At 41.0% G+C, this 26,009-nt stretch overlaps 3 protein-coding genes across 4 annotated transcripts in view; 2 read left to right on the plus strand and 1 right to left on the minus strand.

The window, feature by feature from the left end:
- b4galnt1b (beta-1,4-N-acetyl-galactosaminyl transferase 1b) overlaps positions 1-7,300 on the minus strand; it is a 32,381-nt gene extending 25,081 nt beyond the window's left edge. The window contains exon 1 of the mRNA XM_080026398.1: positions 6,973-7,300. The gene's annotated coding sequence lies outside the window, so the exon portion shown is untranslated. The remainder of the gene's footprint in view (positions 1-6,972) is intronic.
- A 667-nt stretch (positions 7,301-7,967) lies between these two features.
- On the plus strand, positions 7,968-18,302 carry os9 (OS9 endoplasmic reticulum lectin). 2 transcript variants are annotated; one of them, XM_080026392.1, is made up of 15 exons: positions 7,968-8,144; positions 8,556-8,738; positions 10,284-10,347; positions 10,441-10,517; positions 11,325-11,423; positions 11,660-11,861; positions 12,195-12,350; positions 12,528-12,664; positions 13,512-13,572; positions 13,735-13,817; positions 13,938-14,132; positions 14,288-14,489; positions 14,875-15,042; positions 15,667-15,776; positions 16,640-18,302. In XM_080026392.1, the coding sequence occupies exons 1-15, from the start codon at positions 7,995-7,997 to the stop codon at positions 16,775-16,777; spliced, it is 2,025 nt and encodes a 674-aa protein (XP_079882518.1). In that variant the 5' UTR covers positions 7,968-7,994; the 3' UTR covers positions 16,778-18,302. The 2 variants fall into 2 exon arrangements, with proteins under 2 accessions (XP_079882518.1, XP_079882519.1); XM_080026393.1 differs by having other exon boundaries at positions 13,738-13,817.
- Positions 18,303-18,633: 331 nt separating this feature from the next.
- On the plus strand, positions 18,634-25,231 carry c1galt1lb (core 1 synthase, glycoprotein-N-acetylgalactosamine 3-beta-galactosyltransferase 1, like b). Its single transcript, XM_080026401.1, has 4 exons — positions 18,634-19,145; positions 19,291-19,554; positions 20,599-21,263; positions 21,441-25,231. Exons 2-4 carry the CDS (start codon positions 19,335-19,337, stop codon positions 21,738-21,740), a joined length of 1,185 nt encoding a protein of 394 aa, XP_079882527.1. The 5' UTR covers positions 18,634-19,145; positions 19,291-19,334; the 3' UTR covers positions 21,741-25,231.
- Positions 25,232-26,009: the final 778 nt, after the last annotated feature.

A 26,009-nucleotide genomic window follows, 5' to 3' on the forward strand; every position in this document is an offset into this window, starting at 1 on the left:
ATATATGAAAAGGCTTCGAAGATTTGACCCCAAAATGTAGTCAAGGATGGACAACCCCAAAACATATGCCCAGCTGTGGCCGAGTTCAGATTGCACCTAATGCAAGTAGAGTCAACATTGGGAAAGAATTTAGACAGTCTCTCTCTTGTGTAATGTAAACGATGCAAAACTTTAAACTGAATGAGGCAATGCCTAAGACAAAGAGAGGTGGTGTGAATACGGTGTAAAGAATGCTCCCAAACTTCTCCAGTGAACTCCACATTCAGATCTTGTTCCCAAGCCAGTTTGGTCTTCTCTAGGGAAGGTAAACTATGTGTTTGGATAGTCTTATATATTCTAGAAACATTTCCTCTGGCATCTGGGTCCCAGTCTAATATGATGTCCAACATGTTCTTTTCTGGCAGGGCAGGAAATGAGTAATGTTTTTTGGCAAAGCTGCGTGTCTGGAGATATCTAAAGAAGTGTGTTTTTGGCAAATTATGGTCCCTTTGAAGAATTTCAAATGAAACAAAAATGCCATCTTTGAAAAGGTCACCAAAAAAGATCAAACCATTACTGTGCCATACGTGAAATGCTGCATCATTTTGGGAGGGAGGAAATAGATGGTTGTGAGTCAAGGGCATAAGGCCACATGCATCAATTAAATTAAAATGTTTTCTGAATTGAAGCAAGATCCTGATTGAGTTTTTTATCACAGGATTATTGAAACGTGTAATAGTTCCAACAGGTAGAGGAGAGCTCAGCATAGATAATGGGGAGACTTCGGCATTAGGGCGGATCTCCATAAGGGCCCAGGAGGGGCCTCTCTTATGTTCAAATGCTGATATCCAGTGATTTAATTTAGCTATATTGGCCGACCAGTAATAAAACATAAAATTAGGCAGTCCCAGTCCCCCCATTGTCTTAGGCATTTCCAGAAGGGCTTTTTTTGATCGTGGCCTGGATTTATTCCACACAAATGCAGATATGAGACTGTCAAGTTCTCGAAACATAGATTTAGGCAAAAAGAAAGGAATCATTTGAAAAAGGTATAGGAATCGAGGCAGCACAGACATCTTAACGGCATTAACCCTACCTGCCAAGGAAATTGGCAGCGACCCCCATTTCACTAGATCCAGTTTTGTACGTTCCAGTAAACGTTTAAAGTTATGACCGTATAAATCTTTGTAGGTGCGTGTGACATTTATTCCAAGATATGTAAATGATTGGCGTTCCAGTTTAAATGGAAAGTCGCTGTAGTCAATATCTAATGCAATTTGGTTAATCGGAAAAAGCAGACTTTTGGAAAAATTCAGTTTATAGCCTGAGAGTCTTCCGAACTGATTAAATAAATCTATAAGCCGAGAAAGTGAATTAACAGGGTCAGTTATATAGAGAAGTAGGTCGTCGGCATAAAGAGAGACCTTGTGAGAAGAGCCCCCTCTCTCAATGCCAGCAATATTATCATCTGCTCTAAGGGCTATAGCCAAAGGCTCAATAGCAATATCAAATAAATACGGAGATAGACAACAGCCTTGTCTAACGCCACGATGGAGAAGGAAGTAGTCAGAATTTATGGAGTTAGTTCGAACTGAAGCTTTTGGGGTTGCATAAAGTAGTCTGATCCATTTAATAAATGCTGGGCCAAATCCAAATCTATCTAGAACAGTGAAAAGGTACTCCCATTCAATCCGATCGAAAGCCTTCTCGGCATCTAGGGAAAGCACGACTTCCGCTCGCTGTACAGAGTGGGAAGAATAAAGCACATTAAACAGTCTACGCATATTGTAAAAAGATTGCCTGCCAGGTATGAAGCCCGTCTGGTCAGGTGCAATTATGTTAGCAATCACTGTTTCAATGCGTTGGGCGAGAATCTTAGTGAGAATTTTATAGTCTGAACCAAGAATACTAATAGGCCGATAAGCACCACAGTCCAAAGAATCTCTGTCTTTCTTCAACAAAACCGATATGACTGCGTGTGTCATCGTTTCAGGAAGTTTTTGTTCTGTTAACGTCTCATTGTATACGGAGCAAACTAAGTTATCAAACTCAGTAGTAGCAGCCGCTCCTTATATAGTTCAGGTGTAGAGTCAGATGAAAATTTCCTGTCTGTTTCGGCTATCTGAGTAGACAGTTCTGAGAGACGCTTTGAGCGATTACGCTTCTCGAAAGCTGAGTAAGAAATGATTTGGCCTCTAAGATAGGCTTTGAGGGATTCCCAAATTATAGTAGTTGACATACCTGGAGTCGAATTAATTTCTAGAAAATCAGCAATCTGGGCATTTATGAACTTGGTAAATGTATTACTTGACAGCAACAAAGGATCTAACCGCCAAGTACGTTGAGGCGGTACACTATTTGGGAAATGCATATCTAGTTGAACTGGGCAATGGTCAGAGATAACAATGCTGTGGTATTTGCAGTTTGAGACTAATGGAAGGGAGCCGTTATCAACCAGGAAAAAATCTATTCTCGAGTATGAACGGTGGACTGGTGAAAAAAATTAGTATTGTTTAGTTGTAGGATTTACATGCCTCCATGGATCTGTAAGTCTGTATGAATCAATAAATGACAGAAGAACCTTACTGGATTTGGATGTTGCACTATTAGGTCTGGGCCTGGACTTGTCTAGGCCTGGGTGCAGTACGCAATTGAAGTCACCGCCCAAAACCAGATAGTGTGTATGGAGATCCGGAAGCTTGGCTATAAAACGGGTAAAAAACTGTGGGTTGTCCCAATTCGGACCATATACATTAGCTAAAACAATTTGGGACCCAAAAAGTGTGCCAGCAACAATAACATATCTCCCATTGTCATCAGCAATTACAGAAGTCGGTACAAAAGGAATTCCCTTTCTAATTAGTATTGCAGCACCTCTGGACCTATCACCATATTTGGAACAAAATATCTGTCCAACCCATCCTCTCTCAAGTTTGGCGTGCTCATTAGTACGGAGGTGGGTCTCTTGCAGAAAAATTATTTCTGAACCTAGTGATTTTAGATGACTAAACACACGGCTGCGCTTAATTGGATGATGTATCCCTTTAATATTCCAGCTGATGAGCCTAATAGAGCCTGGAGTGTTGGAACTAGGTGACGTCATATTTATCAAAAATATGTGGAATTAAGTGGCTTGACTCTAGATTATTTAAAGGCCTCATTGTAAATCTTTTCCATGTGAAAACACATGCATAAAAAATATTAATAGAAAAATAAAACAAAAAAGGGAGTCCAAAATCCCTATGCAGATCCCCCCCCAAACGGAAGATCGCACTAATCTCTTCCAAGTAAAGGAAGAGAAAGCACATTTAAGGTGCTTGATTTACAGGAAAACGCTAACTAACCAATACCTGCAGAACATGTCTTGTCAAATTATTAAGGCAAAAGAGGTAACAGTCAAAATATAATAAGCCTTATTGCAGTGTAACCAAGAACAAACAAACAAAAAAAACAGCAAAAATGTACGCTTAAAATAGCACACAATATCAGTAATAATAGTAGCATCCGGCTAAGATTGCCAAATCTGAGGTAGAACCTAGGTGTCAAAACATAGCCCACAAAAATAGTCTGTGAAATGAAAGTAGTATGCATCATAAAAAATAAAATTCAAAATTCAAAAAATTCAAAAGATCAAGTGGGTTAGGCTACTCACATACTGTCATTCCACCATTGGCATCAGGGAGCAGTTGTATGTTCGAATATCACAAGGTGGAAAATAACTGCTTAAGTGTCATTGCAATGTCTGAGAGTACAGTTCTGTGTAAATTAGACCTCTCCAGGAAAGTAGGTCGGATGAAGTCTATTTATCCACTCGAGTGGCATGAGGAATTTTCATTTTATTTGCTATGTTTTTAAATCGAGTTTTAATTTATTTTTATTTTTTTATTTGCTTCTTTTATTCGCTTTTCAATGTTTTATAATGTGTTTTATGTATTCTAATCTTGCCCCTGTAAAGCACTTTGAGTGGCCTTGTGTCTGAATTGTGCTATATAAATAAACTTGCTGCCTTGCCTTGCTCTGTGCGACATAGGACTGGGCATCTTCTGGGGACAGGAAGCTCTTCTCAGTGTCGCCGTAGGTGATGCGAAGACGGGCGGGGTGGGCGATGCCAAAACGGACTCCCTGTAGGCCTCTGAGCTGTTGCCGGACGTCATTGAAGGCTGCGCGGGCTTTGGCTACTTGAGCGGTGTAGTCAGGGTAGATGGAGATAGTAATATCCTTCACCTTGATCCTCTGCTTCTCCCTGGCCTGACGCAATATAGAGGCGCAGTCACTGTAGTAATGAAGGCGGGCTACAATGGTCCTCGGACGCTGACCTGGCTTGGGCACCGGCTGTAGCGATCGGTGGGATCTGTCTATCACTGGGGCATCGGTTAGGTTGAATGCTTTCTGCAGCAAGTCAGCAACTGAAGTTGAAGAGCAGCTGTTTGGGCCCTCGGGCACCCCCACTATCCTGATGTTATTCCTTCTGGATCTAGATTCCAGATCTTCACATTTGTTTTGTAATGAATCAGTCAGGGTCCCAAGCCGCTTCACCTCCCGTTTCAAGACGTCAACGTCATCAGAGCACACAGTCAGGCTACGTTCCGTGTCGTTCATGCTACTGCTCAGTGTTGCTAGTTCAGCAGTGATAGCCATCTTAAAGTCATCAAAGCCCGTCTTAATAGCACGGACATCCGTTCTTATAGCCGCCATTTCAATCTTCAACACTTCCCTCACCTCCGTTTTCATCATGTCAACAAAGTCCGCACGCAAGGAGGAAAGCAACTCACGCTTGAAGTGTAAACATGTTTTTCTTAAGAAGTAAAACTGCCTCGTCACACATCAAGATGTGAAACACACAGCACATTCTGTTCAAGGACTTATTGCACTATCAGTGCAATTGTATCATCTCCCTTGCAAGACCTGGACACACAAACAAGTGTGTATACGCCTATTTTTTGGACATATAACCTCTGCTATTTCTGTTCAAACGTTGTCTCAATCCATGTATGCTTAACAATGTAAGACTTGTGATGCATTGATTGTTTGACCCTTGTATGCTGTTACAAGTAAATATTCATTCTGCTTTTGAAGAAGCTTGACTCAGTTCTCATTATTACAAACACTTGGGGTTTTAATAATTCTAATAACAATATGTTATGTAATATTACATTAAAATATGTTTAAGACTAAACTGAACTTGTGCCTCATGGTGGGGGAAAATGAGACAGTAGCCCCTTTTACGCAGAGATTGCGGCATATTGACGGTTTAAAAAAAATATATATATATATATTTTTTTTTTGAGGGGGCCCCCCTGGCGGTCGGGGGCCCTAAGCGACCGCTTAGTTCGCTTATGCCTCGGGCCAGCTCTGTTACCCGATGCCTCAGATTACCCCGTTCTCCCCTATATACACTCAACAAAATATAAACGCAACACTTTTGTTTTTGCTCCCATTTTTCATGAGATGGACTTAAAGATCTAAAATTCATTCCAGATACACAATTGTACCATTTCTCTCAAACATTGTTCACAAATCTGTCTAAATGTGTGATAGTGAGCACTTCTGCTTTGCTGAGATAATCCATCCCACCTCACAGGTGTGCCACATCAAGATGCTGATCTGACATCATGATTAGTGCACAGGTGTGCCTTAGACTGTCCACAATAAAAGGCCACCCTGAAATGTGCAGTTTTGTCTCACAGCAAAATGCCACAGATGCCACAAGCATTGAGGGAGCGTGCAATTGGCATGCTGACAGCAGGAATGTCAACCAGATCTGTTGCTCGTGCATTGAATGTTCATTTCTCCACCATAAGCCGTCTCCAGCAACTTCGCACAGCCATTGAAGAGGAGTGGACCAACATTCCACAGGCCACAATTGACAATCTGATAAACTCTATGCGAAGAAGATGTGTTGCACTGCATGAGGCAAATGGTGGTCACACCAGATACTGACTGGTTCTGAGTCCCCAGACCCCCAATAAAGCAAAAAAATGCACATTTCAGAGTGGCCTTTTATTGTGGACAGTCTAAGGCACACCTGTGCACTAATCATGATGTCAGATCAGCATCTTGATGTGGCACACCTGTGAGGTGGGATGGATTATCTCAGCAAAGCAGAAGTGCCCACTATCACACATTTAGACAGATTTGTGAACAATGTTTGAGAGAAATGGTACAATTGTGTATCTGGAATGAATTTTAGATCTTTAAGTCCATCTCATGAAAAATGGGAGCAAAAACAAAAGTGTTGCGTTTATATTTTTGTTCAACCCCCGCAGTCCTTACACTGTAAGGCTATCCACGATAATTAGCTATGATGCTGCTAGATCCATCATTGGACAGGGTCGGGCAGTTTATAAGAGGTTAGAAATCATATAAATCCATATGACCCAAACTCAAGACCAGACTGCGCAGCAGTTTTTAAATTAACCTGCAAAGGAGCCGATGGGCTGATAAGGGGAGCGATGTGGACATGCCATTGACATGGCAAAGCAACTCTGCAGACCCTCCCAATGCGCGACTGACAGATTTGTTCCAAATTAAGATTTTGTTTATCAAATCATCACATTTTTCTTTATTTATTCGGAATCAGCTCGTCCTCAAACATGAGAAAAATGTCCATAATGCAAACATATATCCTGCAATCTGGACCAGAGAGCATTAAATGCGTGGGTGCAGATTCGATACGATCTCTCAGACGGGCCTATACCTTGTGAATAAGACGGCAAGGGGAAATATCTAAACATACAGCTTGTAGATGTGTCTTTCGACTACATTCCTTACACGTCCTAGTCAATACGCATATCTATTGCATTAACGAATAGTATCGACAATTCGCCTTCTAAAAAAAATAAAGAAAAAATTAATTTCATCTCATGTTTTTTGGTCCGACAGACAAGTCAGAGCTGGAAATGACGACACAATAAAAAAACACGATAGACTCATTTAGGCCATGTCTTAGGCTATGTCTTAGGCGTATTAGCCTAATCATAACAGGGATCTCACCTCAGTTTCAAAGACGCGCAGTGTGAACTGGGTCGCCTCCCGTTGACTTTGCCAGTCTCTGCTCCTGAGTGGTCTTGCAAAATGCGATGGATGTGGAAACACGGATCCGCCAGGAGACAAATAAAGCGGCCCCGCAGGCTGAGGGCGGACGGACGGACGCTCCCCCTGCAGCAGCAGCAGCAGCAGCAGTGTGGAGGCCACACCGCACCCCAACACAACACTCAGAGGACAGTCAGCGCAGAGGCAGCTTCATGAAACATTAAACACAGTTGTCACTACAGCTAGATTTTGGAAGAAAAATCAATCCATTGTAGCCTATTCTTCTCTTGCCCAACATCTAGACCTTCCCATGCGTGTGCGTGCGTGTGCGTGCGTGTGTGTGCGTGTGTGTGTGTGTGTGTGTGTGTGTGTGTGTATGTGTATGTGTATGTGTATGTGTGTTAGATGGATGGGGAATCTGTTCACATATGTTTTTCCAATGTGGGTGATATCGTGTTTTATTTCCACACTGTAGGCCATGAACTGTGTAAATCAATTGTGACACAAACAATGACACAGCAATGATAACGCTTATAGGTATAACTATACGCGTTATAAACTATATATAGTTAAATGGGGGCATGAAATCCTCGAAAACAGTAACCTAGTCTAGTGTAGCCAAATAAGAAAATATTGCGCATCATCGTATCCAAATTGGTTTGTTACAGGGCTCGCTCACCAGAGTCCATGGACGCCCGGTCTCAGTCCTAATAAGTGAGTTTATTTTATGGCAAGGACAGACGCTTACAGCCGACATGTGTGTTGTCTAATATGGATTTTTGATGAACACAACAGGCCCCGTCCGTTTACTCTGTGCCGGTGTCGTAAACTAACACACCATACAACCCCGTTGACAGACACATGAATCATCCAATGAGAGAGCGACACTTCTGGCGTCGACCAATCCGCTGGCACCATGTCAGGCTTTCTGTGTTTTGTTGCTGTCAGACAAATGGGGGAGCAGAGAGCAGAGAGAGTCAATCATGGCTGCTCACTTGGTACGCTGGCTAAAAAGACTGTACGTGTTCTTGTCGATATGTCCCCTCTGTATCCCCGCCTTTTTGAATTTGGAGGAGCTGAATGAGATGAAGTACGGGATTGAAATTCTCCCCGACCCCGTCATCATGGGGCAGGTGAGTGGGAAAGCTAACGGTTAGCTTGCTAGCTAGAGAAGTTGCCTACTGTGTGTTAACTCGCGTGAAATATACTCCTTCAATGCTACTAACGCCATTAAAGAATAAGCTGTCAGCTGGCTAGGTGAGAAACCAATTTTGAAATCCACGCTTTGCTTGCAAGTTACACGAAAAGCGTTATTGCAGAAGTTGTTTCCAAGTGACCTACGCAGCATCCATCGCTGACAGCTGTCACAACACAACATCAGCCTCCTCACTTTTACCTAGCTCTTCCCATCTTCTTTAAGTTGTGAATTTCTAACCACGAGCACAGTTGCAAAACAAGGTTGTTGATATGCTTTGCACCGTGCTGCTGTATGACAGTGTCACACTTGAATATAGGGCAGTTTTCATGAGTGTTTCTCCTTTTAGACCAAGGCAGAGGAGGTGATGATGGTGTCCAGTAAATACAAGCAGCTGTACGAGTGTCGACTTCCAGCCCAGGCAGTCCGCTTTCATCAGGATCCGGCCTCTGAGCCTGATTCACTGGGCTACACTGGTCCTGACATCCCAGATCTCCTCAGTCCAATGCACACTGCCCAGTGTCTGGTCAAGGTTTGTTTTCTGCTGCGTATGACTCACATCGAACACATCTGTCGCTTTTTTTCCCATTTTAGTTCAAGCAGACGGCTCTAAATACATGTGTGATTGCATTTAAAACACATTCCAGGAAACACTAGAATCTGATCACCATTAAGGCCGTATTTGATGACGTGAGTGTTGCATATGACTTAATATTTGCTGCCTTGCGGAAGCTAGTTTGTCGGCCTTAGTTAACTTCACAGTGTAAAGAAGATGGATTTTGTGCACACCCATCCACCAGATGCCGGAAAAAAAGTTGTGTTGAAAATAAAAAGCAGGACTTTTTGCAAATGAGTTCAATCTCCTTTTATAAATCTGCTAAAGTAAGCCTCCTTACAGTTCCAGTACAACATTGCACTTACAGGGAGCTGTAGAAGGTGATCTATTTTATGTCCTATCACTGTGTAACTGTTGTGAACAGTAAAGGACACAACACAGGCATTGAGAAGGCATTGCCTAATAACCAAACAGAATTGTGACAACAAAAAGCTACGTCATTTCATAACATTCAAAGAATGATAAACAATGAGCGGAAACCGTTGTATCCAAAACAACATCCTCCATACACAAACATCTATCTTCACAAGCATTTCTCCAGAAAACCATCTGTGTACAAAAACAGCTTTATAGCGTCTCACAATTCCTGCTTCTTTGCATAAAGCACAAGAAATCCAGAGACGGAGAGGATTTGCTCTTGCCAACATGGGGCGAGATTGCATTGAGCAAACGCAGTCAGAGGCAAGCTCTTCCGCAGTCCTGTCAGTGTAAAATGATGGAAGAGAGATATGTCTCTGTGTTGCTGATTTGTGTACCTGGTTACGACTTAACAAATTTAGTTAACGTTCCACAACAGAGGTGAGATAATATCACTCAGTCTGTTGGTGTGTCACTGCTTCCTTCTCGGATTGGAATTCAAATAAATGTTCCTCCTCTTTTCATTATCTCTTCCCTTGTGGGAGTTTTTCTGGGTCTTCCTCCTCCTGTAGCTGTAGCACAACTTACCAAATAATGTTGTAAAAGCAGGTTGTGCAAGTGCCAAATGACATGGTTTGGCCCGACAAGCATCTCCCCATAGATTCTCTTTTGTCTCGTTGCTTTAAAACAAAGCACTTTTTCTGCCACAATGGTGATTGTGACTGTGAGGAATACTAAAGGACACCTTCTATTTCTCTTCTATTCTATTTTCTTCTATGTCCTGTGACTCCATATCCAAGTTAGTGATGGCTGTGTGGGGGATTACAGTTTAAAATGAAGCAAATATTTTGCCTGAACTGAAGTGAAGTTCAGCAAAGAGAAATGCATCGAGTTAAAAAGCTATATCAAGAGTTTTCCCACTGTACTTTAAAGTAACACAATTGTGTGTGTGTGTGTGTGTGTGTGTGTGCTCTTATGCTATTGATAGGACATGTTTTCTTCAACAACTGTTGAATTCATTTTTTTTTCTATTTGTGTCATGATTTATTTCCCTTAATACTCAATTGCTGTACATTGAAAGTTTGCTGTGTGTGTTTCCTGCAGACCAAGGACTGGTGGACGTATGAGTTCTGCCACGGCCAGCATATCAGACAGTACCACCTTGAAGGTAAGAGGGTCTCTCTCTCTGTATTTAATCTATATTCTTGTCAATCACTTTGACACAGGAGCTATGTTTGACACGTAGTTCTTCTGTCCTCAGACACAGAGATCAAAGGTGACATCCTCTTCCTGGGTTATTATGAATCAGAGTTTGACTGGAGCAATGAAACAGCAAAGGTAAAAGTTGCCTCAATTTTTCTGTTTGTAGTTTTTTGTTTTCCTCTTGATGATCCAACACTGCCTGGCCAAAAAAATAAACAAGAGATTTTACTCCGTTTCAGAAGGGTGAAATCATTGGCCTGCATCAAGCAAAGAAGCTACTAAAGAGATTGCAGTGTATATTGCTGATAAATATTATTTTATAATTGGAGTTTAACCCTTGTATGTCATATTTAAAAGCACACATAATTGGCACAACCAGCTGTCAGTCAGTTGGCTACAGGCGAAAACAGAAAAGCATTATACTGTTCAGTAAGAGTTATTGTTCAGTCAACATTCATCTTTTGCTGCTATACCCGCAGCTCCTAAATCCCTCAGATCCTTGCTTTGTGTGCTTGATTGCTTTTTGATTGGACAGCATCACAACCAACCAACTTTCTTATTACTAAGATCTTTACCAGCCATGATACAGCCATGCCACGATACAACCCATCACCCCAGTCCCACCCTGTTTATATATCCTGTATGTATGTTTACTTTGTGTCTGTCTATTGTCTGTCGGCGTGCAGCCCATAAATGTACATGTGATGTGGAAAAGAATTTCCCCTTGGGGACAATAAAGTCTAAAGTCTAAAGTCTATAGTGCACCATTAGTTACAATATACACAAACTGCTAGCGCAACCCAATCCTTCTCCTGAAAGAGGGGTTATGTCTCTGAATTATTAGAAGTGCACAAACGTCTGTATGGTGCACTGAGCCTCATTGTCCATGATACATGTTCCAGATTGTTTTTTGTTAAAACATCTTTTCTGTTCATTTCCCAGGCATCCAAGCAGCACAGGCTGAAGCGCTACCACAGTCAGTCCTACATCAACGGCTCTAAGTGTGACCTCAATGGAAATCACAGAGAAACTGAAGTCCGGGTGAGACACGTGTTGTGTTTATGTTTATATCCCACTCCTGCCTGTGTGGTCTTGCTTGCATTCTGGGTTTTTTTTTCGTACACGTTTTGGCTTCTGTTTTGCTTTTCCAAACAGATCTATGAAGTCAGCCTAAGTTTGCACGTTGTGGCCAAAGGAATCCTCTTCAACCCACCCAGACAATTTGACTCTCAACATTCATACTAACACAAAGTATTTTTATGTTTTATTAATTCCAGTTTGTGTGTGAAGAAGGCTCGGGTGACTACATCGCCCGTGTGGATGAGCCTCAGTCGTGCCGCTATGTCCTGACGGTTCACACCGGTCGCACCTGCCAGCATCCCTTCCTGCGGCCGCCTTCCTCTGCCAAGCCCCAGGGCATCGTGTGCCAGCCGGCGCTAAGTGCCCAACAGTACATGGACTACGTCAAAGCTCAAGTCTGTGAGTTCAAAAAAAAAATGAAGGTCACTGTCACGCAGCGCTCGGAGAGAATCCTTTCTTCATTGTGTCAATGTTATTGCCTGTTGGAAGCAGGACAGTGGAGCAGGACATAATGTGGGCAAGGAGTATTTCAAAGTGTGGTCAGTGATGTCGTGTAGGATGATAAAGGAAGGAGATATATAAAAAATAAAGTACTGCTTTTTGAGTTTTTTTGTTGAAAAGCTGGTTGAGAAATGTGTGACACGATCTATTTTTCTTTCTCTTTTCTTTCTCTGGTTCTTTCTTTTTCTTTCCCTCCCTCCCTCCTCCTCCTTTCCTCCTGTCTGTTCCCAGCTGACACAAAGCGTAAAGTGGAGCAGATCTCGGAGGAGCTGAGGAGCCTGGACGAGATGTTGGCTGGTAACGAAGGGGCAGACGGAGCTGTGGAAGTAACAGCAGAGGATACATCGCCTGCCCCCAGTGACGACCCAGACCAGTCAGACAGAAAAGGTGCATTTAGGAGGACATTTTCTTTTTGAAATACTTTTTTTTCACAAGTATTGTGGTCATTTGTAAATGCTCTAGTGGAAATAAAAAATTCGACTGGTTTTTTTTTCCCTCCTCATGCCAGAAAATTAAACACATTTCATGTCAGTTTGTTTTTTTATTTCATTTTACAATCAACAGATGCTGCTGAAGTATCTGAGGATGCAGGGTCAGAGGAAACTGATGCAGGGTCAGAGGAAACGGAGGATTCTGACTTCTGGGAGGGAGTTACAAAGCCAGGGAGTTCAAAAACAACTGCCTCTCAACAGGAGAATCAGGTATCCAAAAATGTTTTCCCTTTTTTTAATGAATGATGCCTCTCCATAGTCTAACCATTAGTGATGAATGGAGAGGCAGATTTCCCACACTGTTTGAATTGCTTTACTGTGCATTGTTCTATTTACAAACTGAAAGGAATGTCTAATATTATATATTCGGCCTTGTCTTGAATGTTAAAATACTGGTTATGTTTTGATGGAATGAAGCATTGTTACATTTTCAATCTCTTTTTAAACATTTTAAGCGTTGTCTGAATCTTTTTGCTGTTAATAGTGATAAGACTACATTGATGCAATGTTGATACATTTTTTTCCCACAGTTCATTGTGGTGTATATTCACATAATCCCTGCGTTCCGAATCTATTTATTTATTACTATTTAGTATGGTAGAAAAAAGATTTAGTATGTCCCGATTCTTGTGGCCAGATTTAGGATGGTTAGAAAGACCCGGATGTCTACTACCGGCCAAGAGTTATAGTGTTGAAAACGGCATCCTATTTGGGCGATTCTGACCCACAATCCAGAGCGCACGTGAAGTGACTTCACATCGACTGAGCCTCCATACGAAAACAAACGGGGACGCGACGTATATAAAAGCAAGAGGCAAGCTCAAGGCGCTTATGATGAAATAAATTAGTAAAAGTATTTCCCAATTGTACCATACTGCATCCTCACTAGATTATTTTTATCGTCAGAAGTAGTATGTAGAATAGAAAAAAGAAAGAGTATGCGATTCTGAACGCAGGGAAAGTTTGGTTTCAATAACTAACTTACCACTAGAGGGCGTGTGTGGACACTTTCCCTCCGTCCTCGCTACACAACTCAGACCTCCTTTTTTCCCTACAGGCAGAAGATGAATACTACGACTCACTTACAGACAATGAAGTCATAGATGATGGTGATGAAGGTATTGAAATTTGCTGCTCCTGCCTTTTCTAACACATGCGCGCACACACACACACACACACACATGAAAACACAGTCTCTACTTCTTCTGTGTAGTGTTGTTGTCTGCTTTGCAAATTGAACGGCTGTAAGTCCAGATGGAATACTTATCAATATCTTTCAGCAGAAAAATTCAACTTTAAAATCATAACCGACCCAGCAGACCTGATGAAATTTGTCCAACATCTCAAAGAGAGTAACAGGAAGGTGAGTGCCTCGCCAAGAGAAACTATGATGTACAATTGTTGTTAGCACTTCATTCGGGACAGTTCTTATTCTTTGCGGTGTATTCCGATTCAAAGCAGTTTCTATTTTTATTTTTCTTAGAAAGCACAAAACCAAGCCAAGAGTCGAGGGGAGAAACCAGCAAGCGGCACGGTAACGGAAGAGAAAGAGAACGAGGAAGACGAACGCCTAATACAGGAGTTTGAAGAAGAGATGGCTGACCTGTCGCTGCCCACCGAGAAGATCGAAGAGATCAAGGAGGAAATGCAGAAGGAGTTTGACAACATTATAAATGAGGTTTCAAGACTAGAGACATGTTCAAACTTCTACACAAAGAGACCCTCCATTTGAAGTTATTAGTCAGATCTGCCCCCCACACAACGAAAATAATCAGATGTGACATAATGGCCATGCTTTGACTGCGCTTGGCTCCCCTCTTTCTTGTGTTGTAGGCCCAGCAGGAATTGGAGACAGAAGGTCTGAAAGGGGAGTTCGATCGGACTCAGGCAACACAGACACTGGAGACCACACTGGACAAGCTGCTGGATCATTTGGAGGAGAAGGACGCCCAGGACCCGGAGCAGCAAACAGCAGGAGTTCAGAGAGCAGCTGACCCAACCAGGGGCAGTCCCAGCCTGGCTCCCAAACAGCCAGGTAACCAGGCAGCCCTGTGGTCATTTTTCAATATCTGTACGCTCTGTGCCCGCCTCCATCATCCTCATATTTCATTCATTATGTTCAGTCAGTGTTTGTCCTTTTTGTTCATCTTTCATCCCAGAATAGACACACATATGGAGTAAAATCCACTGAGAATATATATGATTTTTTAAATTTTATTAGGTTAGTTAGTGGCCTTTTACTCTGCTGCCATTGATCACCGTCATTAAAGCCTATGACCGTGCACAATTGTAATGCCTATGAGACAAATGTTTTTGGATTGACACATTCTTGGCTCTCACCTCCTCCATCCTGTGGCCTTGCTGACTTAGCTTTGAGGTGAACTGTGTTGTTTGTCCCTCTTTTGTCTCGTCACCCCCAGACCAAGCGGCTGACGACCATGTTAAGATCAAAATTACTAAGTATAAGACGGGCAGCAGCCCTGATGGGGAGGTCAAAGTTCAGGAGATGGGCGAAGGAGATCCCCAGTGGCAGCACATAAAGGACGTGGTTAAAGAGCAGCTAGAGAAAGCAGGACTGAAGGCAGAAGGTATGAGGGGGGGAGTGCCGAAACAACACTCGCCGCCTTTTCTCTCTTCCATCTGTCATATCCAGCATTTACCGGTTCTGTACCTCGCCTCTCAACTTTGTCAAGAAGAATACAACTGTCAGATGTATGTTTTGCCCAGGGTATTGGTGGAAAAGCAATTTAAAATGATGCCAATAGTATGCAGGGGTTCCTACATTTGTCTTGCTGCAAGAAATACATTTTACCCATGACCAAAACTGTTTGGTCAAAATGAGTCGCTACACAAAAGGAACATGGACCGATTCAGTTAGTTATTTTTATGATCACAATTGCAAAATGAAAGGGGCAGTTAGCTTAAGCCAGAAGCTACGAGGAACTTTCAATTGTTTATTCTAGTGGCACCTTTGGATAAAACATTTTAAAGTTTCTTGTTGGAGGTTAATGGTCAAAGGGAAATGCAGGGTGTTAAATCCATGTTTTATTTTTATTTTTTTTCATCCATCGTTGTTTGTACCATTCTTCATTATGATTACTTCTTTTTTCCACATGTGGCACAGTTTTATTACTCTCTTACTCACCTGGCAGTGCAGATGTTTAACTGTCAAGTCCACCTTTCCCCCCCACTCTGTTTTTTTTTCTTTTTAGGTAAAATTGAGGTGAAGATCTTGACACGAAAAAATGCAGAGGAGGCAGGTGATCAGTGGCTGACTGAAGAAGATACAAAGTCCTTCAGGGAGCTCCTCATAAATCTCTTGGTAATTTGACAAGTGACTTTGACCTTTTGCTGGCAAACAATCTAGTTTGTGTGCTGTAGCGACGGATTAGCAAACATGTGAACAGAGACTGCTGTTCGTGTATATTTATCTACCTGAAAAGAAATGTTCATTTTTTTAAGAAAAATATTTCAATTTCACAGTGTGCCCCACTTGTTAACTTTAGAAACCGTTTATATTTTAGGAAAGGCCTTTATTTGCTAAGAGAAGAACAATCCATCCTACAGCCAGCTGTGGGCTGTGAAATAAAAAATTTAAAATTCCAAAAAAAAATATTGCTTTGTATAATATTTCAACATTTATTTTTCTCACCTCCCATCAAAACAAATAAAAACGTCTGTGCTTTAGAATACCAGTCTGTGAAAAAACAAATATTATCAACTGATTCAGGACAGTTTGACTTTAGCTTAGCTTAAACATCCTCCTCTCTTACATATTGAAAATTAATTCACTTTTTATAAAATAAAACGTTAACCTGCTTTGTAAAGGCGCAGACAAGCTGTTTCACACAGCGAGGGCTGCCTTTTGGGTGAGTGTGATTGTTGTAATAGGTGTCAAGTCACAGCTTTGTTGACCATCTGGCAAGATGTATCAGGATGTGGGTGGCTTAACGTCTCATTGAACACCACTCACCTGTACATGTCTCTCTTTTCTAGAACAAGTTTGACATATTGTAACATGTTAGTCGTTTTCATTCAGCATATCACAATGTAATAAGTGTTTTTTGTGGGAGACGATTTTGACTTTCTTCTTTTAATCGTCAGCAAGTCAAATAAACATTTGAACAGAAGAGTTGTCGTAGTTTATTAACACATCATTTTCCCCTTTGTTTTTTCATCTGACAGACTGGCGGCACAGAGGAAGTTTACAAAGAGCAAAAAAGGCAGCAGGAGTTGGAGAACAACTATAGGTTTGTGTGGGGAGAGTCCCAGGAGGAGTCGCAGACATCCAGCACTTCTGACTCCGACGATGTGGACATATGAGCTCATACAGTACACCTTTTGTGACAATGAACTCCTGTGGAGACCAGCAGGGAGGCAGGGCCCACGTGATTCAACTACTGCCATTCAACCCGACAGATAATATCAATTCACCTGTTTGCACATTCAGAACATGTGTCTGTGTGTTTGAATTGGCAATACTTCTCGTAGGCACCAGTTTTGTTGCACAATGAAACTGCAACGTCTCAGCTGTGCTTGCACAGTTGAATCAATGTATGCATTTTCCCCTTTTTTGCAATGGGATTCAGTTTTGATAGATGGCTAGATAGCTACAAAGTGTACCTTTTTTGAGAAAATATCTCAGTGAATTTCACTGAATATTTGCATCTGGTTCTGGAGTTGTCAGCAGCACGTTGTGTCTACTGTTAGGATATTATTTATATTTGACAATGCAGTCCTAACATTTTTTAAATAACACAACCGGAGGGCATTGTGAATACCCTAACAAACAAACTTTGCACAGGATGATCTATTGACTGAAAGCCAGGACAAATACCCAATGGTTCATATTTCAGTTCCCACGTCTTTAAAACTTTCCAACCCACTGCGTTTGATCACTATATTTACAGCAAAGATAATTTTGGATTACGGAAGTGTTTGTACATATGCTGTGGCACTTTATCTTTTTAGAGTAAACTCATCATTCTTCACATTTGTTTCACAAAAAATGTGGGGTTTCCCTAGAGTTGGAATGTGCTGTTAAAGGGATACAACAGAAAAACACTTAAGGATAAATCTCTTTAATGTTTACCTATTTTATTTTATTTTTTTCTGACAAGAACTTCCTTTGATTTAATGAATCTTTAATTTAGCAAAGAAAAGAAAGAGAGCAACAATGTCAGACTCGTACCAAAATAATGAACCCACAACACTTTTCTAAGTATCCTTCGGTGGTTTAATTAAAAGGGCTGAATTTGTATTATTTGTGAATAATTGTTTCTTCTTGGAACTTGACATGTACATAATTGTTCCTCAAATATGTTTTTGAATTGATTTTGTTAAAATAACTGGGGCTAGAGTTACCTGAGTCAATGTGTTAAGATGAATACAGTTTTGTTAATGACAATGTAATTTCATTGTGTGACAAAAAACCTAACCTTTTTCAGACCAACAGCTGAGGATTTTTTCCCCAAGGAAGCCAGCGCCCAGATACTGAAGATCAGACATGTGTTGTGGTATCACTTTATTTAGCCAACCGAATGTTGTCCTCTCAATGTATTCAGATATTTCAACCAGTTATTTACGATCACAGGTGTGCCATAACAAACATGTTACTGTGCAGTAGTCATTTTGATCCTTACACTTCAAAACAACTGTGACAACTTACAGTAAGGCTGCAGGCAGAGAAAACAAAGACAAATGTTTTACTGTATTCCTTGAATGGGGCTCTATCACTGTAGGCCTGACACCATATTGACTTCATAGTCTGAAAAAGGTGAATCTGTGCTGCCTTGTACATATAAGTCTTTGACCACTCATTGTTTGTTCTTTTGAAATAAATAAATAAAAATACCATAGGTGTCCATTGAATACAATTCCACCATTTATGTTTTGACATTGACTTTATAGTGGTGTTTGGCAAAAAAAAATCCTCCATTTTCTTTAGTGAAAGTGTTAAAAAAAAGGTATATGCACCATTCATCAAGTTGAGTAACTGATATTCTAAATTGGCACAGTACATGTTCATCACCTAATGTATTTTCTCGTATATTGCAAGAGTGCACCAAAGACTGTAGTAGGCTACATGTGTCTGTCATCCCCAAACCTTTCTTTTGAAATATTTGACCGGAAGTTGTTTTTCTGGACGGAACCAGGCAGATAACTTCGATGTAGTTTTTTGCGGCGTTGTGGAACAGTCTTTAAGTTGATGTTTGAGTCTGTTTCTTGTTTTCCGTTAAATGACTAGTTTTATCCTCCTCAACCGACATTTCTGTAAGTTCGGTGGGTCTGCTAACTTTCGTTTCCGTAAACTATGCTCTGCACGTGACAGGAAGGACCGTTCACTTAGCAATGAAGTTAATGTTAGCAGCGTCGATCAAATAACGGACTAGCCAGTTAGCTAACCACAGTTGTTCCAAGGCCAAGACCCAAGAATAAGAAGAATGACATAATTCGTTTTTTTTTCTTCATTACATAAGCGGGAACCTACTTATTTCGCTTTTTATTTGGTGTTTTGGCACAAGTATTAGCAACATTTGTGTGCGGCTAGCTGAGCTACATTATCGTTCATATAGGGATTGACGTTACGTCGTGGTTTTTCCTGGCTCAGCTTAATAAAGTTGACGCTTCCTGTTCTGATGAAGTAGCCGTGTGGGAGTATACAGCTGCTATGGTGTCTGCAATACAGCTGGTGAGTAAACCACACCTTAAATGGGGAGTGACACTCAGCAGTTGTAAGTTTGTCACACCGGCCATGGGGACTGAAAAGTTTACAGCTCCGGGTGTGTGGTCAGTGATACCCGCGTCCATGCTGTCTCTCTCCGTCTCTTATCCAGCACTTGCCGAGTTGAACAACTGACAGTGAGACACCTGGTCCATCATGAAGGGCCTCGGACCCAGATTCTCCTTTTATGCGGGTTTCGTGGTGGGAACCTTCACTCTCTACCTCTTCCTGCGGCAGGTGTGGTTTGAGAGGAACATGTCATCACAGCAGAACACCGACAAACTTCTGGACTACAAGCAACAGCTCGAGATAGAGAATAAGTTATGGAAGAAGGAGAGGTCTGCCCTTTTTAACCTGCAACACCCTCACCATACAGGTACATCACAAGGAAGTCATGTGTCGAAGAGAAAAGGATCATAAGAAGGTTTATTTCCCTCTTAGCTTTCCCGTTCAAGGAATTTACCTTAACTAATTGGTGCTGAAAAATTAGTTTCACAATATGAAGTATACAGAATGTTTAATGAATGTACAGAGACAATTTCCCCCCCAAAAAATGCGTTAATCTAAACTCATATTCAGGCAAACTAATTTAGAGGGACATTCTTCAATACCGTGTCCTAGACAAGGGCATTGTGTTGTTACCTTTTATACACTCTCCAGATCTCATTCAGTTACCATATCATGTTTCTGCTTCCTTGTACTTGTAACCCTTGTAGGATAGGGTGTCTGTCCCTCTCAGACACTGCACTTAATGGTCCTGGTCTGATACAAATACAAAATGTAATACTTTTTTTTTTTTTTCACTAAAGAGTTTTATATTAATATTTTGTTATGGACAAAAGTCTCAAAATAAAGGGATTTTTACCCAATTTTGTAACCAGTAGACTATTCATAGACATAAAATGTACCCAATCTGCATGCACTCTGGAAGTGTTTTTAATTGTACACAAATTAAAGTTGTAAAATCTGAATTTTGAATGACAATTGTATAAAGTTTTGATTATCTAAGTATTCGCAAGCAAGAACATGTAGTGCCAAGTACATATAGAACCTGTTTCAGATACTTGAGTAACCGGTTCAAGCAAGTGCACTTAAAATGTTTCAAGCTCTTATTTTTGAAGACTGTCTCTTTGAATTTGGTTCGGCTCTTTAGCTGGACCTCTGACTCTTGTGTTGGTTTTCTGATACGGATACATGTACTGCTTAATCTTTACCGTCCATTCATATTCAGTATTAATCTATGTATAGTGAAGCTTGTGTCACTTGTACACTTAAATACTTGCCAGTAATGTAAAATGGATCATTTGAAAGAGTAAACTGCTCTGGAGGAGGCAAAGTGGGAGAAAGTGTGCACAGTTTGTTATGGAGCTGTCACAGTGTAAAAAGTGATGCTAATGTAATGAAATATCTCATTTACCAGGTGAGGATAGCCACATGGCAGATGAACTATACAAAAAGGTGCGTATTCTTTGCTGGGTGATGACTGGACCTACCAACCTGGAGAAGAAAACTCGGCATGTGAAGGCCACATGGAGCCGCCACTGCAATATAGTGGTCTTCATGAGCTCTGTGGATGACCCCGACTTCCCCACCGTAGGCTTGGGTACAAAGGAGGGCCGGGACCAATTGTACTGGAAAACCATCAAGGCCTACCATTACGCCTACGAGCATCATGGCAACGAGGCCGATTGGTTCCTGAAGGCAGACGATGACACTTACGTAATCGTCGACAACCTGCGACAGATTCTTGCTAACCACACGCCAGACGAGCCGATCTACTTTGGCCGCCGATTCAGACCTTACACCAAGCAGGGCTACATGAGTGGTGGTGCAGGCTATGTGTTGAGCAGAGAGGCACTGCGGCGATTTGTAGAAGGATTTAAAAACAAAGAGTGCACCCACACCTCCTCTGTGGAGGACCTTGCAATGGGACAGTGCATGGAGAAAGTTGGGGTGCTGGCGGGCGACTCCAGGGACAGTGCGCACAGGGAGACGTTTCACCCATTTGTGCCCGAACAGCACCTCACCGTCAAGTTTCCCAAGAGCTTCTGGTATTGGAGCTACTGCTATTACCCCATCATAGAGGCAAGTCTCTCTTTACTCTTGACGTAGCATTACACTGACGCACACTCAGCATTGTTGAACAGACAATGTTCCACTAGCGATGTCGCGGTAACAAAGCTAAACAGTAGTGAGAGTGAGGTTGGTAATTCAACTTGCCGTGTAATGTTGCAAAACCACATATTCTCTGTCTTCCCCCAGGGTCCAAACTGCTGCTCTGATGTGTCGGTGTCTTTCCACTACGTAGATGCTACACTCATGTATGTATTGGAGTACTACACCTATCACCTGCGTGCCTTTGGCTACAGATACCGATACCAGCCCCCCACTCCAGCAGGCTACAACATTGAACAGTCTACTGCTGAAGGAAACAAGGAGGGGGCTTTTCAGGAGAACGTGCAAAGTGAGGGGGACAATGTGTCCAGGACGGACAAGAAACCAAATGCAGATCCCCCTCCTGCAGCTGGTGAAGACCCTCCTGCTGCTCCAGCAGGGGGATAACTGCAGGACTATGACGCTGTGTGAAGGAAACATGTCATTAGGAACAGGGAATGTGAGCTTTGACTTCTTGACTTTCACTCGGATGATCTTGGTTTATATTTCTACAAAGGTTTCTCCAGCTGAACGACTAATGCAAACTGTGCTTGCAAAACTGGTCTGACAGCTAACAGGGCATTTGTGACTTTTACCTTTTTTTTTTTTTTTAAGTTTTGTTTGGTGGACTTTACAACAGATTTTCTTTTAAAATAATAACTAAAGCATGTTTTTAATCAATATCAACATAGTATAGGAAACAAGATTAGATTTTGAAAATATTTTTTGTATTATTTTCTTGACTGTTAAAAGCCCAACAAATCTTAATCTACAACTCTCTACAGTGAAGTAGGTCTTGACGAGTACCTCAACTTCATTTCACACAAACTATGTGCCTCGAAGGCTGGTGAGACGTTTAAAAGTGACTAAGATGTACTGCACCTGGATTCTAACATGAAGGCCCCACAAGTCTGCTGTAAAGTTAGTGTTGAATGAAAGTGCCTCACCATATGCATTCAGTCAAACGCTCCCTTTCAAAGGTATTTGTCCTGTGCATACTGTGTTTAGCCAGTGTGTGTGTTTGTCACTTTCTAACCTGATTTGGTTGCTTCAAATAGCTAACTTTGTTGGCCAACAGTCAAAGGGCCCAAAATGATCAAGTATCAAAATTGTGAATGTGAAGGCAGTTTTTTGTCACTTCCCGTTAAGTTGCATTAGAAGAGGTTTTGCCTCATTGAAGGTTGAAATATTATGGTGTCACACATCAAGCAAAATTGTTGAGATTACAACTCAAACCAGGATCTTCAGTCTTAATCAAGTGTTAGTGGAATAGAAACAAGCAAACAAATGATGTGCCCCACATTTACACCAACATTTGGCTGTTCTCCAGCCTGGTGGTTAGACACACTTAGTCATACATCTTAACACACACCTTTCTTTCTTTGTAAACATGATCTACTCAAACCAATCCTTGGCACACGCCCACGTTCTACTTCCCGAATTCCCGCACTGCATACACAAAGTTCACAGTTCCCTGTATCTTTCCTCCAGTGCACTCAATAACTTGTGCCTTGTGAATTGAGATTGTAAGAGCCATCAGCTGCACACATGATTTGCACTGTGACATTACCATGACCAGATTTAGTATAGATGTATTGAATCCTTCTACTGAAATGAGTATGGCCTTTGGGAAAGCCTATGGACATGACAGCTTTTAATTTTTAATTTTTATAGAATTCAGTTTCTACAATTATGTGCAATTTTTTAATTCTGGGTGGGCCTCAACTTTTCTTTTGGAGTAAGTATGTTGTGTGTATATTTACATGTATTCATACAGGTCCTTTATTACTTCGTAGCCAAACAAATTATACATTTGTGGAGACAATATTACCAAATACATAAAATGGCTTTAGTAATCGAGCAGGATTTGATAATAATTCCGTTTCAATTAATGTGACAGTTGTATGCACTTTTGCACGAGGCCCTGGAAGGCACATAGAGGGGTGGGGGCAGTACTGCTGATCTCGCAAAACATTTTTGGTAACACTTTATAATAACTATCCGTTGTAACTCGTTAATAGATCATTAGTAAACTCTTAATTAATGATTATTAATGATTTGTTAAGTGTTTGTTAGCAGTTTGTTAAGGATTTATAACAATGGTAGATAGTTAATAGCTTAATAATTGAATCAGTTCATCTGGGAGGTAATCCGAGATTAACTGATCACGTCACGTTCAAGTCCATGGCATGCACAGTGTGTATTGAGTTTATTTAAAAATATTTGAAAATGGGGCTGCCCTCAGTTGCCCATGCACTGTGTATAGTCTATAGCCTATTTCAGCCTCGTCCCAGATGAACTGATTCAATTATTAAGCTATTAACTATCTACCATTGTTATAAATCCTTAACAAACTGCTAACAAACACTTAACAACTCATTAATAATCATTAATTAAGAGTTTACTAATGATCTATTAACGAGTTACAACGGATAGTTATTATAAAGTGTTACCACATTTTTTTATGTATATGTCATTTGGCACTATTTTGTGTCTTTATACCTGAGGCAGATATTTACATAACTAGGAGCCTCTCCCACTGCACTGTTGTTGTGGTTGTTTCAATGGTGACGAACTCACCCAGATTGATGTGAATGAAAGAGAAGGTTCACAGATTTGCGTGATCTCACAAAAGTTTCTATCTTCCATGTCCCTTCCATGGCCCCGTACTTTTGAGTGTTTGTAGTTACGTTTTTCTTTCACTTACACCTTTAATTCTTCTTCAAGGTTAAAAGTCGAGGAGGTAACTAATGTTCAGTGTTTGCAGTTCCCTTATGTACATGAACACAGAGCATGTCCTGTTTGTTTTGTTTTTATACATGAAATGTTGAGTATATGGTTTGTTATCCAAAACACTTTTATGTCAATCAGTGAATATCTACTCACAATCGTGTGTGTGTGTGTGTGTGTGTGTGTGTGTGTGTGTGTGTGTGTGTGTGTGTGTGTGTGTGTGTGTGTGTGTGTGTGTGTGTGTGTGTGTGTGTGTGTGTGTGTGTGTGTGTGTGTGTGTGTGTGTGTGTGTGTGTGTGTGTGTGTGTGTGTGTGTGTGTGTGTGTGTGTGTGTGTGTGTGTGTGTGTGTGTGTGTGTGTGTGTGTGAGAGAGAGAGTGAGAGAGTGAGAGAGTGAGAGAGTGAGAGAGAGAGAGCTGAAAAAAGTCTGGTGTATATACAAAGCCGAGTATATGGCTAATGTCTACAAGCCAGGCTTTTAGATCGTTGTTTACCAAGCCACAGTGGTGTGTAAACGGAAACACCATACTTTTTTGTCAGCGCACACACACACACACGATGGACAGGTAGGCCTCGTGAGTAGATATTAGCTGATTTAGTCAAATAGTGTTCTGGATTACAATAGCTGAGCATGCCTTCAAATAACAAAAAGTGCAGTTAAACCAAATAGGCATGTTTTTACGTAATGGTTACTCCCGAAATGTATACATTTATTTGATTTCAAGTGAATTAGCGGTCTTTTGATCGGCAAAGGACTGCCTTGCACATCCGTACTATCAGTGGATCAGACATGGGCATTTAACGATAACCGGTTTGAAGGTATAGCGTGGTTTGAAAAAGAAGTTTCAAAACCTCTTCTTATTTTTCCCTTGTTCCGTTCAAAGATATTACTGAGAACCCAAACGCTTAAGTTCAACGGCCACATCTGCTAATGCTAATTTGCAGCACATCAAGTCCAAAACAATCTACTCCCAACATTCAAATTGTATTAAGTGTACATGTAGTATTTATATCTGAAATGTATATATGTTGCTATTGATGTCTTAATTGAATTCATACCTTTTAGTTCATAAATGAGTGTGTGTGAGTGTGAACACGTGATCGGTGTGCAGGATCATTTCCCAGTCAATGGTACTTTAATCACTATAATTAAATGCATATTTTATTGTATAGTTGTTTTTTATTTTTCATTTGTCCACACAATATCACAAAGTTATGTGTCAGAATATTTTCCCAGCGACAGTAGAAAAGCTTCCATGCGTAGTTAATATTGCTTTCCCCCCCTCTCTGTGTGTTTTAATAACTTTGATACATTTTCCTCTTAATACAATAGCTGTGAGGATTTTTAGAGTGATACGGAAGGTTTGACATCCTGTGTTTAAGATGTGGAGGTGTGACGTCTCTGCTACAGGAAGCGTTGAAACCTGAGGGAAAAAGAAAAAGCTAGATCTTTTCTATTTATTTTAATTTTTCATTTCAGGGATTAGGATCTAGGTAAAAATGTCTTACCACTGCCTCCATTGTTTGATGTATGGGCCTCTCCTTGTCGGTAAATACTCCTTGGCAAGGGGACAAGCCATTCCTGTGCATACAGAGTAAACCACTGACGTTGCATGCTTTATTCACTTTAAACACTTGAAGAGGGCATGTGGCTTTTCAAGTTGGCCCGAAACTTTAAACGCACGCTGATTTTAGCATTCGAGTCTTGACCAACCATTATGAATGTTGAGAAAAACTCAACTGATAATTGGGTCCATTCATAGACTGTATAAAAATAGTGTCCAACAGTTGCTGTTTTATTAGCCGATATTACCTATCAGAGGCTTACATGCATTTGGATGGGATTATAGCAGCTTGAAAAGGGCTAAAGATAAGACAATACAGCTTCTGTTAACTGTGGTTTTTTTCCTTCACTTTTATGTAAATAGTTACATGATGTACATTACTG

This window comes from Ammodytes marinus (assembly GCF_949987685.1).
Source record: "Ammodytes marinus genome assembly, chromosome: 4".
NCBI classification, from domain to species: domain Eukaryota; kingdom Metazoa; phylum Chordata; class Actinopteri; order Uranoscopiformes; family Ammodytidae; genus Ammodytes; species Ammodytes marinus.

What these genes read in the sequence shown, in the direction of transcription:
- os9 (XM_080026392.1), top strand. Translation starts at nt 7,995, where the DNA reads ATGGCTGCTCACTTGGTACGCTGGCTAAAAAGACTGTACGTGTTCTTG. An exon ending in CCTCTCAACAGGAGAATCAG is followed by an intron (nt 12,665 to 13,511) that starts GTATCCAAAAAT and finishes TTTTCCCTACAG; the next exon opens with GCAGAAGATGAATACTACGA. An exon ending in AGCTCCTCATAAATCTCTTG is followed by an intron (nt 15,777 to 16,639) that starts GTAATTTGACAA and finishes TTCATCTGACAG; the next exon opens with ACTGGCGGCACAGAGGAAGT.
- c1galt1lb (XM_080026401.1), top strand. Translation starts at nt 19,335, where the DNA reads ATGAAGGGCCTCGGACCCAGATTCTCCTTTTATGCGGGTTTCGTGGTG. An exon ending in GCAACACCCTCACCATACAG is followed by an intron (nt 19,555 to 20,598) that starts GTACATCACAAG and finishes CTCATTTACCAG; the next exon opens with GTGAGGATAGCCACATGGCA. An exon ending in GCTATTACCCCATCATAGAG is followed by an intron (nt 21,264 to 21,440) that starts GCAAGTCTCTCT and finishes GTCTTCCCCCAG; the next exon opens with GGTCCAAACTGCTGCTCTGA.